The following is a 21,145-nucleotide window of genomic DNA, read 5'->3' as shown; positions in this document are numbered from 1 at the left end:
CCTGCATGTCAGCAGGGGATTGTTAAAGCTGATGGAGGCTCTGTAATGGTCGGGGGGTTCTGTATCTGGAGTGGTATGTGACCCCTGGTACGTCTAGATACGACTCTGACATGTGACACGTATGTAAGGATCCTGTCTAGTCACCTACATCCGTTAGTGTCCACTATGCTTTCCCACGGACTTGGGCAACTTCAGCATAATAATGTGACAACCGACACACACGGAATTGCTACAGAGAGCCTCCAGGAACACTTTTCTGAGTTTAAACACGTCCTCTGGCCACCAAACTCCCAAGACATGAACATCATTGAGCATATCTGGGATGCCTTGGAAGTGCTAGTCAGAAGATATCTACACCCCCTCGTACTCGTACTTACTGGTTTATGGACAGTCCTGCAGGATTCACAGTGTGTCGAGTCCACGCCACGTCGTGTTGCAACACTTCTGTGTGCTCACATTGGCCCTACACGATATTAGGCAGGTGTACCAGTCTCTTTGGGTCTTCAGGGTATACAGTATGTTACAAAAAGGTACGGCCAAACTGTCAGGAAACATTCCTCACACACAAATAAAGAAAAGATGTTATGTGGAAATGTCCGGAAACGCCTAATTTCCATGTTAGAGCTCATTTTAGTTTCGTCAGTATGTACTGTACTTCCTCGATTCACCGCCAGTTGGCCCAATTGAAGGAAGGTAATGTTGACTTCGGTGCTTGTGTTGACATGCGACTCATTGCTCTACGGTACTAGCATCAAGCACATCAGTACGTAGCATCAGCAGGTTAGTGTTCATCACGAACGTGGTTTTGCAGTCAGTGCAATGTTTACAAATGCGGAGTTGGCAGATTCCCATTTGATGTATGGATTATCACGGGGCAATAGCCGTGGCGCAGTACGTTTGTATCGAGACAGACTTCCAGAACCAAGGTGTCCCGACAGGAAGGCGTTCGAAGCAATTGATCGGCGTCTTAGGGAGCACGGAACATTCCAGCCTTTGATTCCCGACAGGGGAAGACCTAGAACGACGAGGACACTTGCAATGGACGAGGCAATTGTTCGTGCAGTTGGCGATAACACTAATGTCAGCGTCAGAACAGTTGCTGCTGTACAAGGTAACGTTGACCAAGTCACTCTATGGAGAGTGCTACGGGAGGACCAGTTGTTTCCGTACCATGTACACCGTGTGCAACTATCAACAGCTGATTGGTCTCCACGGGTACACTTCTGCGAATGGTTCATCCAACAATGTGTCCATCCTCATTTCAGTGCAAATGTTCTCTTTACGGATGGGGCTTCATTCCAACGTGATCAAATTGTAAATTTTCACAATCAACATGTGTGGCCTGACGAGAATCCGCACGCAATAGTGCAACCATGTCATCATCACAGATTTTCTGTGAACGTTTGGGCAGGCATTGTTGGTGATGTCTCGATTGGGCCCCATGTTCATCTTCCACCTACGCTCAATGGAGCCCGTTATCATGAATTCATACGGGATATTCTACCTGTGCTGCTACAACATGTGCCTTTACGAGTACGACACAACATGTGGTTCATGCACGATGGCGCTCCTGCACATTTCAGTCGAAGTATTCATACGCTTCTCAACAACAGATTCGGTGACCGATGGATTGGCTGAGGCGGACCAATTCCATGGCCCCCACGCTCTCCTGACCTCAACCCTCTTGACTTTCATTTATGAGGGCATTTGAAAGCTCTCGTCTACGCAACCCCGGTACCAAATGTAGAGGCTCTTAGTGGTTGTATTGTGGACGGCTGTGATACAATACGCCATTCTCCAGGGCTGCATCAGTGCATCAGGGATTCTATGCGACTGAGGGTGGATGCATGTATCCTCGCTAACGAAGGACATTTTGAACATTTCCTGTAACAAAGTGTTTGAAGTCACGCTGGTACGTTCGGTTGCTTTGTGTTTCCATTCCATGATTAATGTGATTTAAAGATAAGTAATAAAATGAGCTCTAACATGGAAAGTAAGCGTTTCCGGACACATGTCCACATAACATATTTTCTTTCTTTGTGTGTGAGGAATGTTTCCTGAAAGTTGGCCGTACCTTTTTGTAACACCCTGTATATGACAACAATTGTCCGGCGCAGTTGTTAGATCGGTTACTGGCGGGTTATCAAGATTAAAGCGAGTTTGAACGTGGTGTTATAGTCGGCGCACGAGCCATGGGACACAGCATCTCCGACGTAGGGATGAAGCAGTGATTTTCCCGTACGATCATTTCACAAGTGTACAGTGAGTACCAGGAGTCCGGTAAAACATAAAATGTCCGACATAACTGCAACCGAAAAAAGATCCTGCTAGAATGGGACTACAAGAGAAGAGAAATGGTCAGCGTGAGAGAAGAGCAACCCTTCTGCAAATTGCTGTAGATTTCAATGTTGGGACATCAACAAGTGTCACAGTGCGAACCATTAAACGACACATCATCGATATGGCTTTCGGGGCCGAAGGAGACAACCTCATGAATCCACGGACCCTAAATGTCAGCAGGGGGGCTGTTAAAGCTGATGGAGGCTCTATAATGGTGTGGGGCTTCTGTAACTGGAGTGGTGTGTGACCCCTGGTAGGTCTAGATACGACTCTGACAGGTGACGCGTATGTGAGGATCCTGTCTGATCACCTGCATCCATTAGTGTCCACTGTGCTTTCCGACTGACTTGGGCAACTCCAGCATAATAATGTGACAACCGATACAGCCATAGATGGAAGCATAACAGATCAAAGACACTACTGGCTAGGAACTAAACATCTATTATCCATAGAACGCTAACACGACAGTACTGGCGAGCCCCTGCAACACAGCTACTACTGGCAACCCCAGATGTTCGACCAGCCGGAAAACAGGCAGCCGCAGGGAAACAGTACTGTCCACAGCACGCAAACCAACCACACACACCCCCTCCACCGTTTGTGAGCCGATCTATGACCGATCGCCCACTAATGTACAACGACCTTGAACTGTTGCACGGACGCAGCAACTGCAGCAAGCCTCGCAAAGAGCTCCAGCAACGACAAAGGTAACCTCGCACTAACATAACCACACCTTGCATGCACTGTTGCAGATAGCAAGCCGCTACTGACCTTACTACCCGTCCTACTGTGGCAGAGGTTTTTTTTGGCGCTTGCCTTGGCACTTTTTTTTTCCTCTGTCCTTACAACCGCTACCCTTCGATCGCTTTCGTCCACGTTCTATCTCCTGATGGACCATATTAATGAGTTATCTTACCCAGACGCATGGATAACATCACAGACCGCATCCTGTGACTCCTGATTCAAAAACTAACATGTTATACGGAGGTGACAGTAGAACCTTTTGTATGGTTACCACGTTGGTGTGGGCGTGGAGGGGCCCCATCCTTTGTGTACATCCGGCATTGCTACAGAGTGACTCCAGGAACACTCTTCTGAGTTTAAACACTTCCGCTAGCCATCAAACTCCCAAGACATGAACATTATTGAGCATATCTGGGAAGCCTTGGAACGTGCTGGTCAGAAGATATCTACACCCGATCGTACTCGTACTTATGGGTTTATGGACAGCCCTGCAGGATTCGCAGTGTGAGTTCCATCCCACATGTCGAGTCCATGTCCATGCTACGTCGTGTTGCGGCACTTCCGTGTGCTCGCGATGGCCCTACACGATATTGGTACCAGTTTCTGTGGGTCTTCCTTGTATATAACCTTTGAGCAATTCACAGAAATGTGGCATTGACAGCTTCCCTGCCTTAGGCAACTGACAAATACGGCAACTGGAACGACATCGGGCATGATTACGGAACGCCCCTTGCGTGCAGAAGCCTGTACTCCCAGAGCAGCCTGCCTCTGCCTGCAGGGGCTGTGGTCAGCGCGACAGCGCCGTCTGTGGGTGGCGTCAGCTGCCGCGTGGCCGCGATGCGTCGGCGTCGCGACGCGCCGCCCGTCGCGTCACTCGTCGCTTCGTGTCTCTCCCGGCCGGGCGCCGCCCCCGACGCCGCTGGTTCGCTGTCACGGCTGCCCCGGCCCTCCCTGGTTTATGGAAAGAGGGGGGGGTAGGGGGTAGGGGGTAGGGGCCCCTCGTGTCGCCGGCAGCCGGCCTCCAGTCGCCGCGCGGGGTCTGGCCCAGCAACAAGTGGTCGCCGCATCCCGTGCTCCGTGACGTCACGCGCACGTCACCAAACACGCAGTCGCCGATTCTTCGTCGCGATGATTCACCTGCCGTGACTTGTCGTTGAGAATCCGAGAAAGGACTCTGATTCACAGCCGAAATTCGCGAGGGCTGGCTGACGGCGGAATTTGTGCCGTGGTTGTGTGATGCGAGGTCGAGTCCACTAGGCGACACGTTATTGTGCCAGTGCTCCCGGCCACTTAGTTCTATAGCTGCAACGTTGTGGCAACAGACTGCTAAGTGTCCGTCACTGCGATAAAACGACCCTGGCAACCACTAGCCGATCTTTGTCGTTGCCGCACACGAGGTCTCCAGCAACTGGCATGGGAACAGGTAAGGCAATTTTTTATTTTCTTCTTTGCTCACTTTGTTATCTTAGACCAGTGGTTACCGACGTTTCTGATACCATTACCCCAGAGTGAAATGAGATATTAGCCACTAGGCTCCTCCCACCGTCATCAAAATTAGCAAATAACTAAACAATGCAATGAAAATGAACTTTCTTTGAACTCTTTCATTTTTAAAATGACGGAAGATGAATTATTTTAGGTGTGTTATTAAACCACGGACTAGGTTAGATTAGATTAGATTAGTACTTGTTCCATAGATCATGAATACGACACTTCGCAATGATGTGGAACATGTAAGGTTAATAAAAGGTGTCTATACAAGATATTACATTAGGCAAAATATTACATGACACTCAAAAATTTTTTTTTGGTTGGGAAATTACCCACTTACCATATCCAAAAATTCATCTAATGAGTAGAAGGAGTTGCCATCAAGAAATTCTTTTAATTTCCTTTTAAATGCTGTATGGCTATCTGTCAGACTTTTGATGTTCTTTAGGTAAGTGACCCAAGACATTTGTGGCAGCATAATTTACCCCCTTTTAAGCCAAAGTTAGATTTAACCATGAGTAGTGAAGATCATCCTTTCTCCTAGTGCTGTAGCCATGTACACTGCTATTACTTTTGAATTCGTTCGGATTGTTAACAACAAATTTCATTAGTGAATATATATATTGTGAGGCTGCAGTGAAGATTTCTAGCTCTTTAAATAAGTGTCTGCAGGATGATCTTGGATGAGCTCCAGCAATTATTCTGATTACACACTTCTGTGCAGTGAACACTCTTTTACTCAATGATGAGTTACTCCAGAATATGATGCCATATGAAAGCAGAGAATGAAAATAGGAGTGGCAGCTAATTTACTCAGATGTATATCGCCAAAATTTGCAATAACCCTAATAGCATAAGTAGCTGAACTCAAACGTTTCAGCAGATCCTCAGTGTGTATTTTCCAGTTCAACTCCTCATCAATGCATACACCTAAAAATTTTGAATATTCTACCTTAGCTACCGATTTCTGATCGAAGTCTATGTTTATTAATGAGGTCATTCCATTTACTGTGTGGAACTGTATATACTGTGTTTTGTCAAAGTTTAATGAGAGCCCATTTGCAGAGAACCACTTAATGATTTTATGAAAGACGTCGTTTACAATTTCTCCAGTTAATTCTTGTCTGTCGGGTGTGATAGCTATATTCGTATCATCGGCAAAAAGTACCAGCTAATGACTAATGATTCAACGAGTCAACTGGTACTACTCGTTTCTAACGACATTTTTTTTTATATACTGTGATAAAATGCATCGTGGCTGCTACCTACAGCTCCTGCTTAAAAGAGAAAGCTAACCATCCACATTGAAGGTAGACACGTGCTATAATGCATGCCTCCTCTGCACCACTCGTCTCCAGTGTGACAATTGTTTCACCAGTACCCTGCGGCTACGCTCAAAAGAAATCAAAATGGACGCACTCTACCTGTTGTCAGCACATTATTTGATTGCTGGACTCCTTACAACAGACTTCAGGCTGACAGTGCCATTAGTAATAACAATAAAACTGTGTCTGTCGTACAGCGATGTAGAGCCCATTGTATAGTTATTGTGTTCTGCCTTCAGTTCGTTTTTCTGTTGCGAAGTGAATATTGAAGCAATTCTGGTCCACTGTGGAACTGCCTACAACTCAGTTAAGGCATTTTCATGAGACATTTAAACATTCTGGTCCACTGTGGAACTGCCTACAACTCAGTTAAGGCATTTTCATGAGACATTTAAACGTGTGTTGCACATAATCGCATGTCTCAGCTTTACTCCCATAGATGCGTTGCACAAAGGACCGAATGTGTGCCCAGTTGGCGGACTTAGAAAAACATGTTGTTCATACATTAGTTTCACAAGCTGTTATCTCCACCACATTGTGTCACGAATTAATTCCAGTATTAGTAAAACAAGAGAAATGTAATTATTGGTGACTTATGTAATGAGTATTACAGTCTTAACGAACAGTGATAATAGTAACTTAGAGGCACGCTATACTACAAGTGCGTGCGTCAGATCAAGATACATCAATAATTTTTTTCTGACGTATTTACCTGGTACTACTACTCGTTATAGAGGAATTGGCATTGTGTGTTACGCCATTTAACTCGAGGCTGCACTGACTGACAAGACCTGTCCACTTATACTGATATGGGTAATACGGAACTTGTTTCATATTTGTAAAGCAAATATTCTCACTCTGTCACGGAATTGGCTATTAGCCACATAGTCAGATGCTTTAGTGCGACCTCTCCGTCAGACTCCAGCTATTACTGCATAGTTCTGCCTCGGGTTTTGTTGCAGCATTCCTGGTGCAGCGATCCAGTGTGGAACGGCTTACGCAGCTTGTTAGGCAGTCCATGGGAAGAATACATTATCGGTTAACATTTATTACAAAGAAACGGTTCGGAATTGTTGTGTATTGTATTGTAGCAGTGGTGGTGCATTATCACTGTACGTGAACACTACTTTCCCTTTATCCTTTTGCGTTATTCTGCGTTATTCTTTGTCTTTTAAGGTTCCGTGACTTGTCGGTGTCCTACCTTCGTCAGTGTTCAACCGTTGCACTGAACAGGCTTGAAATCATTTAACTACACTGTCGACAGCGAGTGGTGCTGGTCTCTGGATATGCTTCCTTCTAGGTCAACTCTGATGGTTTTCTACTATGTTTGGCTTATACGGTGATCAACAGCAACATAAAATGATCATCGTGTCATATAGGATGATATTGAAGCTGAAAGAAAAGGAATACCACAAAGTAGACGAGGAAAGTAGGAAAATTAGATTAAACGTGTAGGATACTAGAGCCAGAGTATATGATTGGTGCCATTAGTTTACATCTGTGAAACGATGCAAAGAGGAGCAAAAGCCGAGCTGACGTGTAGATTAACACTGAAAGTGCGGAGACATGTAACATCTGTGTAGGAAGTAGGCTGGTCATTCTAAAACAGCGCTTTGGTGATGGATTAGAGTTCTGCTTCAGTTATCTAGAGAGGTTTGAAATGTAAGCACTGAGAGTGGTTGACGCAGAAAACCCATATTTTTTTCTTTAAATGTGAGGTTTCAATTACTGAAAAAATTGCTGGTGAAAATAATGACGTGTTGTAATATTGGCCGTAGGTCATACATTTATGTCGGAAATGGGTGTTGTGTGTGTGTATGAGGGATATATATATATATATATATATATATATATAGAGAGAGAGAGAGAGAGATATTTCTCTGTTTATGTAGAATTACTTTATCCTATTCTAATTAATATTTTCTGTTCGAAAAAAGTTTAACGCAGTTCTCCACCCTAGTCACAGGGTATAATGTCTGGGTAAAAAGAGGATTTCTCTCTTTTTTGGAGAGTCACAATTTCGTTGCTCATTGTCCTGCTACCTACACAGCTCTAGTTATTTCACAGATTTTCTGTTTTTCATGACGATTGCAACAAAACTTAAATTAACATTAACGAAAGAAGATACACGTGAATTGAGTGTAATTAGGTGACACACGCACAAAAAATTATATTTATATTTCAGTCGCAGTGCCCTCGCTGGCCAAATGTCTCAGAAATCGTTGTGTGAACTACATATTAATATTCCAAATGTTATTAAAACAATAAAATCACTATCAAACACAATGTGAAATGCACAAAGTACGGTAAAATCCAATGACATTGGCAGTGGTACAGGTGACTGTGTTGGTCAGCGATAGGACAGGCAAGTCTCTAAAATGTGATAGGCCACACTGAGAAAGAAAGGCTGCCTCAGACGGACGAAATGACAGAATAATTACTCCGTTTCCAGTGCTAATGAACTTTACTCTAAATCGTGTTCTGTCAGGCAGTATATCCTTGTCAATTAGAAGGGGAGACAATATCCGAGTTGTTTGACTTCATGTCAGCACACTTGGATTAAACCACCAAGCGATTTGGCGAAGCAGCAAGACATCCAGATTCGGGTTTTCACTTAGTTTAGCCAAAGAGCGCTGCCCGTTTCCCTCCCCAGCCCTAGTCTGTGCTCCGTCTTTGATGATATCGTCATCGACGGGACGTTAAGCCCCAACCCTTCGTCCTTATACTCTTAAAATGGCGCTGATCCGCGGACGGCTAGACCACGCATAGCAGAGGCACTCGGCAGTCCTGTGGCGCGTCCCAAAATCCAAAAAGGCTGGTCCGAGCCCCACAACGGCGCATCAGATATAACTGTTTGGGCCTGTTCAGTGTTATTCCTATGTTTTGCTAAAAAGTACACCAACGCGATAAACTAAGGATTTAGTGCGCTCTTTAAATTCATTGATGTGGTAGTTTAATCACTAAACAATCGAAATAAATCCGGATAAGAAATCAAATCAAAATATGTAACGACGTTTTCTTCTGAGGACGTTATTTTATACTTTGACATCCTCACTCAAAAACAATACAATAAATTTCGTATGGACGTACACAAATTTTATTATTACGCTATTATTTTAAAATTAATATTAGGTCTAACTGAAAAAACCGTCTTGAAATAAACGATTCCCATTCGGTTGAAAAACAAACAATACGATTCAGAAATGCTCATTTATTTACGTGGGAAGTATCTTTAGTCGTACGTCTTTCGAATGTCTAGCAAGGGATGCACCTCTATGTAGGCGTCTAAGATAAATTCCTCTTGGCGTGTGATAACTTATTCACGATTCAAGCCAAAAACAGTACTATCTGGTTCGGAGCTCTAAAACAATAATGAGCAATCGTCCTCTCTTAAATCTGCTGTTACCTTATTAACTTAAAATTTATTGGGAATAATGTTGTGACTTCCTTCAGTGTGTTGCTTATAATGGCAGCACCAGTTCCTACAACTGTAAAACCAGTTTCAAATATGGATGTCAGACTGCGTTTCATACCTATGGATTGCCTGAAAGACATATGCTATCTCAATTTCACTCTTTAAAGAATAATTTGTCTCGCATTCCAAATGAAAAAAAAAATGCTAATTTCCACAAGTATACCACCAGTGACAATGCCACTGAAATTTTGCAAATTCGCAGTCACAACATTATTGTCCTTTAGGACTGTGGACTGTGCTCTGTATGTGTGCACGGTTGTTACCAGTAGCCAGAGTACTTCCTTCAAGGGATTCATTCTAAGGTAACAGTTTTTTTTTCTATATTTGCCACCGCAGATAAGTTTCTAACGCCATTAAATTTCGGATAAACATAGTTGATAAATATTTAACTATTGTTATTGATCGAAAGGTATTTAATGAAGTAAACTAGAGATTGCTTCGTAATTTTACAAGAAGCTCACGATAAAAAGCTTAATTTTAAAAATGGCCATCAATATTGTTTACTATTCTTCAAAAAATTCCGATACTATAACCATAGTTCAGCAAGTTTGATCAGAGGAAAATCAATTTTCACCGATAAGTAGAGACTACTAGCATTTTCCAAAGCAACTGAGTATGAAATTAAGGTCGAAACAGGAAAATGTAATTCGGCGATGATGGCTGATGTTTCAGCCTCTAAAATAATTTTCATTTTAATACTTCGTGTAACGTTTCTAAGTGTGATGTAAATTTGACGTATCACCTACGTTATGTTCACAATAATACCCAATCGGGTCTTGATACCCTACTGCACTTCCTATTCAAAATTGCATCTTTTCGCGTTTGCTTATACCTTTGCAGCCCGGAAGAAAACAAATGTCTGACATGTCTCGTTATGTACAAATTATACAAACTCTGTCATATGTCTAAGAAAATCTGACGCATTGTAAAGATTATTATTGATTTTCTGTCCCAAGTATGGTGCCGGTTTACAGTGGGTTATGTAACGCACTATTTTGACATGCGTCGGCAGTGGCGTTTCTGTAAATATTGCATATGTAATACACTTCTCATTCTGGTTTTTATAAAGATGATAATAGTTCTTGTGATAAATGTGGTACTAGCAACGAGGAGAAAATATTATCCTCAAGTTATGTAAAGAGGAGCAACAAAGCAATATAAACTTCATACGTAATAAAACTATTTTAACTTTAAAAGGTTTGAAATACAAAATGATACTATGGATACTGTATTTACAGAACCACCATTGTTGATGTTTTTGTCAATAAAAGCGAAACGCGTCTGGTATAACATTCCGTTCAGCTGCAGTACCCTTAAGACAGAAGAAACCAAATAATAATCGTTACCAAACAGCTGCTACGAAAGATGAACATCCAGACGCAATCACGTGTTTTGACTGTAGTAGTTACAGCGACGCAGAAAAAGAGAGAGTGAGAGAGAGGGACAGATAAAGCAGGGGAACAATAGGATGGATGATCCCGAAATTTAGTTTTCAAGTCAAGTGTTGGGCAGTTCGAAATGATTTAGGATGTGAGAACGATGACGTTGTACAACCATCCACAGTTGTCATGCGAAAACTTGCGCGTCCTGTTGGAAGCCGTCAGGCTTTAAACTACATAGAAAAATGGATAAACTACGGTGACCTGCTACCTGCCTTTATAAGATACGATGCACATTGTTAGACTGGAAGGGGGAAGGGTGAGCGAAGTTATTGTCCGTGCTCTTGTTTACGGACCGTTCCCAGAATTTGCCTCAAATCAATTGCCTAAACATGGAAAACGTAAATCGTCATGGCCGGAGTACTGTTGATCGGTTTTGGATGGTTATCAAATTGAATTTACGAATGAGATAGAGAAAATTAAAAGAAGTGAAGCGCGATTCATGGCAGTTTGGTTCTGGAAGCCAGAGAAGCTTACGGAAAGTATCGATGAATTCGAATGGGAGGCATTTCAGTACGGACGTTATGCTTCAAGGCGAGCCTCCTTCCTAAATTTCATAGGAGCTGCGTTTCTGTACGATTTAGAAAACATTTTGCATCTTGCGATGTGTGTCTAAAAGACAATGACGATAAAATAAATTCAGGTTTGCACAGACAGTGTAATATATGTACCGAGCGCTAATGAAACAGGTAGGAGCCTACATGACACTTTTACATTATACACCCTTTCTATATAAACAAATAAAGTAGTCCCGTATTCTCCCCTGTGTGTGTGTGTGTGTGTGACATAGGTGGATGGATGCAGATAGCTGCAATTATTCAGAGATGCATGTACTTGGACTCTACCTGGTAGCGTGGTCAGTTGCAAGAAACCAGCCCCCGGACTGAAGACGACGTCAGAAACAAGGACAACAACATCTAACAAGGAACCCCTAGAGTGCTGTGTCGAAAAAGGCCACTGATGTTGAGGCACTCGTCGCCTCTCATATTATCCACCCCGCAACCAGGACATCAGCTGCTAATGGCAACAGAGGACGGGACTTTAGGTATCCTAGCATAGGGCTAGAGAGGGCAGTTGAACTACATAGACGACGAGCATCTCACAGCAGTGCTAGTGGTGTTGACACGAAGCAGAGCAGTGCAACGGTAAATAAAGTAAACATTGCATTATATATACGGCAGTTGCCGAAGTTCGCATTCCGTCACGAAGGAAACCAAGGAATTTCGCAGAGTGAGAAAGAATGGCAGATGGAATATAAGCGTTTCTGCAAGATGTGTTCAGTGGCATGTGTTGTATCGTGTACACTTCACTGTGTTGACATTGTACATGAGGGGTACTATGATGACAATACATGCTTAACGAACGAAAGTTATACTGAAACAGGCGTCGAGCCGTATAGTTCATCACCCTCGTCGGACAGTGAGCCACTAATCCCTTCTCCAGTTAAACGCAGTAAAGGACAATTGTTGTCCAAGACGCGGGTACTAAATACAATGGAAAGTCATCCGGAGCATACCAAAGAAGAAAAGAAAGAAAAAAAAGAACATAAGGAAAACAGTTTCGAATAAGACCGCAGCAATGTGATCGTTTAATGCATAATAAAAACAAAGGATATTCAAGGGAGGACAACGCACACTTGTTACAAAAACGGATGTTTGTTAGTTTAAAGGCTCTTCGATACAATTTACGGGATGCACATGATGATGACCTACAACATTGTGAGTGACAGAGATTGCAGTGATTGCAAGGGAAGCAGTGGGTGGTTGCATAACTTCAGACAGTGCTACAGAATTTGAAGACGTAAGATAACGAAATTTCAAACAAAGCGTCACCATGCGATGCACTTCAAACGGCCGAATGGGCCCGAAAATTTGTAGATGAGATAATCAAACTTGTCCCATCATTAAGTAAGGAATTTGTTTTCAACTCCGACCAGGAGCGATTTTAAGAGGAAACGTATATGGGAGGAATCCTGGAAATCAGAGATACCAAGAGAACTATTCAACTAACAACAATACCTTCATACACTCGTATAAAGTATATCGATTGTTAATTTGGACCGTAAATTGACTCGAAAGTCATTTTCTGTGCTGAGTTGGAAGTGGTCTGCCCCTTACAATTCCTCCTAGTGAGAGTGATGTAGCGAGGGTAATAAGGAACATTCATGTCTCAGAAAGCAAGAATGGGAAAAGTCGCGGAAGAGAACAACAAGTATGGTTGGAGCACTGCGTTTGGCCAATAACTTGTGAAAATAACGTACTTATGCTTGATCCCTGGTCTGCGTATAAGCTGTAGAGCAAACCATCCCTCCTGAATGTCTGTGACATAGCAGTTCATACCACCTGGAATTATAGGAAAAATTCAGCCTTTGCATGTCTGTTTTTTCCGTGCCTATAATGCATATTATCACACCATCTACAGCTACGCCTTAAAGGATAACCAGTTCCACGGTAAGCTTCATGACCGACTGCTCCTCATTCAGCTGCACACCATCATGTTCCATCAGTTGTCATCACTCTGTTACACCAATATGTTTCTCAAAGCATTTGTTATGAGTGGATACCTAGCTGTACGTCCTGTATGTCCAACAAGTTCGCCTTAGAAAGGGATGGTGCGAACCTTTGTGATCATCGCGGTGCCCCTTTTCTTATTTGGTGTTTGTTGTCCAAGCTATTGGCTTGTTTTGATCATTTCTTGATTGTCGACAATGTCCATTTTGTGAAGTGTTATATAGACACCCCCTAAAAGGTTGATCTCTGTAACTCCCAAGCACTTTCTGTCAACCTCCAGATACACATGGTGAGTCATTAGCAGCAAATATTTTTCCTGTGCAATGGTTGACACAACGCTTTCAAACGTGTGTTACTAAAGACTGAAATTACGACATCGCACTCAAGGAGTTCCTTGTAAGGTAAGTTGTGGTGGGGTCACTAGGGCCTCATGTGTAAAATGCGGAAAGAAGGAAAATCAGATTTCGAAAGATACCACTACGAACACAGGCCACGCGAAGAAAAGCAAAGAGAAGGTATCTAAGAAGCATAAGCAGGAGCTCAGCAAGACTTTCATAGAAGTAAATGTAACGAACTACATAGGAATGTGAAGAGGTTTAAGGAGGATTGAACAACCAACACGAATTCATAAGAGATGCCAATGGAAGAGTGTCAGTGGATTATCAAGGTATTGGGAGAATATGAATGGCATACTTCAGTGACTTACTAAGCTAGAATGAGCCAAGTGAATTACTCTAGTTCACTGATCCAGTAACATTTGATGCAGAATATCTTCCACCAACCACTGCTGAGGTAAGAACGTCAAGAGTCCAGGAGAGGTAATTCCTGCTGAAGTTCTCAAGGCTAGGGACAAATCCCTCTACTCCAAGATCAAGAAATTAGGCAGCCTTCTTAATAAATTATAAACATACAAAAAATATACAATGAGAAATTGTAAAACGCTAGTTCAAAACATGAAAGACATAAAAAATTCCCAAATGCAAGATTTGTATCTTCCGACATTACTAACCTACACACGAACATCCCAATCCAGGAAACATAAGGTATTATAGAACAAAACCTACTCAAATACAGAAAAATCTCAGCACAAGGCACTACAGAAATTTTACAACTAACAAAACTTGTCTTACACCAAAGTTACTTCGAGTTTGATAGTAAAAAATATACACAAAAATATGGATTCGCGATGGGTTGTAGCACTGCTGGAACCACAGCTGATATGTTTTTAACAGCTTGGAACAAAAATTCTTCGGAGCAAAAAACGCAAGTATTCAAAAAATAATTTACTACTATAGAAATGTAGACGACACTGAATCAATCACACATCAAAATGAAATTTACCATAGAACACGAAACTAACAAAATAATTGACTTTCTCGACTTAACATTAACAACCAAGATTGCCTCGAAATTTTCAGAAAGCCTACCACAACAGACTGTATTATCAGTGCACACTCATGTCATCCCAAAGCCCACAAACTCGCATTCTTCCACCCAATGCTTAACAGATTAATAAATTTGCCACCAGAAGACGACGCAATAAAAACCTTAGAATGATAGCCCAGCAAAACGATTATGACCTCACAATTGTAACGCAATTATACTATAATAAATCACAACAAAAAGACCAAATATAAATAAAGAAAAAACAATAAACATACTCACAACGAAAAAGAACAAAACAACATACGTAACCAAATATTATCTAGAAAACATCTCAAACAAAATCAACAAATTATTCACCAAAACCGACATCGCCTTTGCATATCAAAACACAGCCTCAAAGACAAAATCCACAAAGGCAGCTCAAAAATTCCCATACCCAACAACCCCGGTGTTTACAAAATTTCATGTAACACATGCCCGAAACTCTACGTAGAATAACCGGTAGAAACTTCAACATTAAATATAAAAAACACACCAGAGAAAGTGAAAACCGCCCGTCCACGTTTTTTCAACATCTTCAAACAGCAAAAGTGGACGTAAAACCCATAAAAGAAGCACTATAAATTCTGTATATTACGCACAAGGGAGCAATCATGAATGTCCTTCAGAAAATAGAGATATATTGACTTGCATCCTTCAACCCCACAAATCTACTCAAGGGTCAAACCGACCTGATGCAGAAAAAGTAGATAGAAAACTTCATTCACTTTGTCAAGTAAGAAAACGGGTAAAGTAATAAATCAGAGACAGTACATAATGCATATCCATAGTAATAGCGATAGCACCATGAAATTTATACAACAAAGACATAACACCAAGAAAACATCACAAATCGTAAACAATAACAACTTTATTACCAAAATATATAAATATAACTTAATAAATCTCAACTAAAACAAAAACAAATCCAGGCGTACTTAGAACAAAGCCCATAAAAGTAATTAAAAAACCGAATTTCTACACATCACCTACTTATAATGGTAACTATGTAAACATGTAATATTGCCATCAACTATCATCCAAGCTGTCAAGAGAAAATTATTATACATAAAACCGACTAAAGTTAGATATCTGTCTCCAGCGAACATCTATGAAAAAACTAATAAATCTCAGAAAAGACAAGACATGGCAGCAACGATGTCACATGTAAGGTAAAAATCCCAAACGAATGTACAACTTTTCCGATCATAGTTACTGGCCATTTCATTAAGAAGATCACTTATGTTTTTACAGCGCACCTGATGATTGCAATATGGCGAAATGGGCGCATTGTGAATGATTTATAAAATAAAAACCATTAAGAGAGCAGAGTAGCTGGCTGATATTCATAATAACCCTGTCATTAGAAGACAAGTTAATCGAATCGAGTTAATTTGCACAAAAAAGGGAATACCAGTGTACTGGAAGATATGTGTGATATGCCCATACATAGAAAGAAAGATAAATTAGTATGTGAAAACTATAGAGTCATAGCACTACTCAACATCCCGTAAAAGATCTTTTCCAACCGTCTACAAAAACGAATCGAACCACTGACAGCGGAAATAGTTGGTGAGTACTAAGGAGGATTCCAAACAGGGAGATTAACCATCGACCAGATTTTAGTTTTAAAATATAACTGTGAGAACACGTACGAATACTGCCCAGAATCTATATTCTTCAGGAAAAGCTTGAAATAGGATCTATAGACCGGATATGAATAAAACCATCACAGAATTTGTTATACCAAAGAGATTGTGGAGATTTGCAGAGATACACTTAAAAGACACAAAAGCTACGATTAAGATAGGCAAAATTTTCAAGTGGATACAGAACTAGAACAAGATGGATTACCATGAGTCCGTTTGAATTTGGTACTCGAAAATGTATCGCAGGGATTATTCAGAGAGAACTTTCAGGTTGCTGAAACCGACAATGGAAACATTACCTATCTGACATAGGCAGATGGCGTTGCCCTAATACGACGCACACAGGAAGAACTGAAGGAGACGTATTAATCAGTGGCACTGAAGTTCGGGCTGCAAATTAGCTCTGAAGAAGAAAGCTCCACAACTCCCAAGATCTATCAGTGAACTGTAGGGGAGGGTGTTCTAACCTGGAACACAGACTTTCGCCTCTAGCCAGCCCTATAACAGAAGTTCAGTATGCCTTATTACTTCAGTTTGATTTAATAGCATCCACGTATGTTTGCTGTAGTATTTTCTGAAATTACCAAAATTACTCCACAGAAGTAAGATTGTTCCAAATGTGAAAAACTGTTCGAAGGTACAACATGCTCTTGTACCTAGAAACAAATATTCTACTCAAATTTAAATGGTGCAAGAGAGAAAATATTGTCATTACCGATATTGTATTTAATAGCCTATGTGTAATACCATTATTCTCCTACACACCGAAAATCAGTAAGTGAAATCAAAGTAAGACGTATTATCAAAACCCAGTTACAGGTTAAAAACAGGTCGAAATAGAAGTTATTGACAACTAGCACAAAGTTCCGTTGACAAGACAATTTATACAGACGTTAAAGAATTAAGAAAACTCAGTTCATTTGGAAACATCACATATCCCATGGTAGAAGAACGTCTTCTGAGTCGACGAAGTACAGCTTAACCGCCCGCACTTATGTAACTACGAAGTTTATACGCTGACTGCGAATCCCTTGGCGTCAGTTGTATTAGGTATGGATTTTTTTGGTCCTTAATGATATGTAGTAAAAGAAACCAGCAAAAAAATCAGGATAAACCCTAAGGGCACCGCCACTTGTGATCCTACCGAACAATAACAAGCTGATCCTTCTTCAGACGTTTCCATCCTAATTACACCTAAGCCTCCGGCCCCCTCCGCCCCTCCCAAAAGAAAATTAAGGTAACTAAAAGGGGCAGTAGCTCGAGGGCACATTTTTTAAATTTTTATTTATTTTTACCTTTTTAATCTTTTTATTTGTATTTTATTTATTTTGTAAAATGTTGTGTTTGTATTATACCGGTTCGTTAGTCTGTACGTTTTGGTGCACATTCCTGGAAGTGTGATCATGGGTGCGTCATGAAATGGAGATACGGGGCAGACCCAAACTATAGAGGTGTCAAGAAAAACGCTGTGGACATATCCTTGCAACGTTTCGTCGGTAATGGGGCGACTGGGCGAGCGTACTTTGCGCGATCACAACCCGAATCCAGAAGTAGAGCAGCCTGTCTTCGAAATCAGATGAGGACGTGGTGTTTTGTAAGAGGGTAGTGTGAAGTCTGGGGCGACAGCAGGAACTCCGGGGTAACCGTCGTTGACGGCGCGCGGAGGTAACTTCCCATGATGCTTTGGACAAGGAGACAAATGTCCCGTCTCAGGGGCCACGTGAGAAGATGCTTGTCGGTGTCGTCAGGCTGGAGACAGAGAAAAGTGTCGTCATAGTTAGTCCTATATGATGAAGTTGACGACTGTCTGAAATTTGCGTTGACGACATACCAGACACGTACGACAGTAAAAGGGCTGCGTGGACGCCCCCCAAAAACTGCCCGCCGGTTAATGTCTGGTGCTGTACCTCCATGATGTTGCGAGGGCTGGACGATGTAATCAAAGGCTAAAAGTCTTTCGGACAGGGAGGGCGGGTGACCGTGTGATAGTTCCGAACGTAGCTTGTAAGTGAGCGACCATTTGTAGATGCAGTTTATGGCGGGTCATGGCCCATCGACATAGGCCGGTGTGAGGTGGAGCGTACACCATTAAGTAGTGGTTTTGACAATGTACATATGTACTGTTTGTGTTTTCCTTTTGTTTTTCGTTTATAAATGTATAGCTGTGGTGTTCTTTTAATCATTGACAAAGGTCTTCTTAGGCAGTTGTGGGTTTTATTGTTGTTCCGAGGAAGGTGTAGTGCAATCGAGGCGGGTTTTTACTTTTTTAATATATTAACTGCTTTATTCTCCAAATAGATTTAAAGTTTTGTGCAGCACTTAAATATGTACAATACTTAATGTTAACGAAAGCTGCACAAAACACAACCTTACCTTTCACAACAAAATCAACAGAAAATGACGGAGACTGCTTACAGCGGTTTGTTGAGGGCATTCCTTCGCGCGAATCTAAGATCAGTCAGTAGACTGAAAGACCGACCAGGTAAGGTCATGCGTTCCTGGGTACACTAGCCTCCAGGTAAAACACCCTCCCAAATGAGGCATATATATGGGAAAGAATTTAAATGTCTCGCATCAACCGAAGAACAAGGCGACACTGTAGGCACGAAACAGCTGCTATTACTCTCTACATCCCGTATTAGTATCTAGGAACATAACTAAAACTGAGAATACATGAAACATCAATAAATGCGAGTGGTACTACATTGTTTTCAAACCTGCAGCACTAGAAAACAAGGCCTTAATATACTGCGTACAACTGAGTTAGAGGTCCTCAGGAAAATAAATGGACCAATCTGGGATCTAAGTACTGGAGAATGGAGGAGGTGCCACAGTACAAACCCAGAAGGATTATACAAGTGCCTAACATCGTTGGAGTGATGAGAAGGAAAAGACTCCAGTAGGCTCCACATGTCCTGAGTATGGGAGAAACTAGATGGTACAAAACTGCAATGGACTGGATCCCATCAGGCAGCAGACCAGTGGGGAGAAGTGGGAAGAGGGTGGACGGGCTAAGACAAGATTTGCTGCAGCTGGGAGTCCAGGACAAGTGGAGGCAGGCAGCAGAAGGCAAATGGAGAACCATAACTGTGAAGTTACGCGGTCCTCCTGGCCTGATCGCGTCAAGTACAGTAAGTAAATTGTTCCCATATTCTTCCGATATACAAACTGGTCTTTCAAGAGGTCGGCTTCTATCAGTTGTCCCATTCTTTGGCAGGTAATCTGGGTTAGTGTTTTACAAACACATTTTGTTAAACTGATGGTTCGGTATTGACCTCCGCATCGTCCATCATTGATACTGATATTATTACTCCTTGGACACATAAGTGGCTGTACTAGCAAAAATTCTTGGGAGGCATCTTTAAAGTACACACTTTAAACAAGCGCCAAATGTTGGCATTAAATAAAATATTATAAAGTTTTGAAGGGGATGGTCAGGCAGAATGAATGAGAAAGTATTTTCTACGATAGCGTGATTTTTATTTTAGTATCATATGAAATAGAATATTATGAATAGAGCCATAATTTTTAGAGCTGAGTAACTAACAGTCAGTTTTACCGATCCACACCAGAATATTTGCTCATTAAGAGCAATTGTTTTTAAAAATTACTTCACTACGTTCTTCACACATAGTTTTGTGCATTTACACAATGATTGACTGCTTTTCTGTGTTATAGATGTGGGCACATAAAACATCATAATTTTGGTGATTTTCTAGTTGCCGCAATCTTGCTTCGTTGATTATTAAATCCATAATGTGCTGTGGCTTGTAGAACTTCATTTTGGAGTCATGGTTTGTTGGTTTGTTGATGTAGTTGGGATGTTAATGAGAAAATAAGCACTAGATGTTTATCGCTTCTACATTCAATACGTTTACTCATAAGATGAAATACCATCGTCTTGACTGTGTCTTCTAAGCGCATGTACTTGCGTTCTGGTGAAGAGCATCTACTCCTGATGTACATTCATTACGGAATAATGCTATTTTTACGTCTTTCATCTACAGTGATTCTGTTTAGCATCACACATGCGATCTATTTCGCCACACAGCTCGCAATTGCCAAATCATCTTTCAGACGAAAATGATGATTATAAGACTTCTCAGGTCATGGAAGCCTTCCTTTCGAATAGATTTTCCTTTTCATTTAGATCTACTAGCTCTTACTGGACAAGATGGAATTTTTATCAGTGTGTACTCACATTCTGTTCATTCGTGGAAATGATACATTACATTGAGTTCCGTCATAACCGATGTGGCAATCAGAAATTCTGCACTCTGTATGATCTAATTCTTCAGTGATTTTTCACCTGGGACGCTAGAAGACGTGTATTCATTATCCTGATAATCATCGCTGTCTGAATCTCTGCTGTCTTCTTGATCAAAGTGTTTAATCTTCAAGTCACTCAGTAATAACTGGTTAAAGTTTTGGTCACTTGTGCTGAATGCAGTTGTTCTTCTGTTTTTGAACGTAGTGCGGTGTATAATTATTTATATGTTGCACGTAAGGAATAAAAGTACCTTAGACACTTACTCTCTTTATGATACAAAATGTATGTTCATCTGAAATTGTTCTGACGTTGAACAATACACTTTCTTTCAATTGCGTACTGGGTTATAGCCTTAATAGTGTAATTCTGCCAAACTGATAACTATTACCAGTAAGGTAGCAACTTTATCATGTCATTGAGGTAAAATAAAAATAAAGTATCGTAAAGGTAGCTAGATTGCTAAGGTTTCTGGAAGTC

General features: G+C 41.4%; 1 protein-coding gene across 1 annotated transcript in view; it reads left to right on the top strand.

Moving 5' to 3' along the window:
- Nucleotides 1–4,107: 4,107 nt before the first annotated feature.
- The window catches only part of LOC126281993 (zinc finger protein basonuclin-1-like), a 303,711-nt gene continuing 286,673 nt past the window's right edge, over nucleotides 4,108–21,145 (top strand). The window contains exon 1 of the mRNA XM_049981378.1: nucleotides 4,108–4,507. Coding sequence (XP_049837335.1) covers nucleotides 4,498–4,507 — 10 coding nt within the window. The 5' untranslated portion in view covers nucleotides 4,108–4,497. The remainder of the gene's footprint in view (nucleotides 4,508–21,145) is intronic.

This window comes from Schistocerca gregaria, chromosome 7, assembly GCF_023897955.1.
Source record: "Schistocerca gregaria isolate iqSchGreg1 chromosome 7, iqSchGreg1.2, whole genome shotgun sequence".
NCBI classification, from domain to species: domain Eukaryota; kingdom Metazoa; phylum Arthropoda; class Insecta; order Orthoptera; family Acrididae; genus Schistocerca; species Schistocerca gregaria.
Note: the sequence above shows the minus strand (reverse complement) of the source record. Positions and strands in the feature narration are given on the sequence as shown.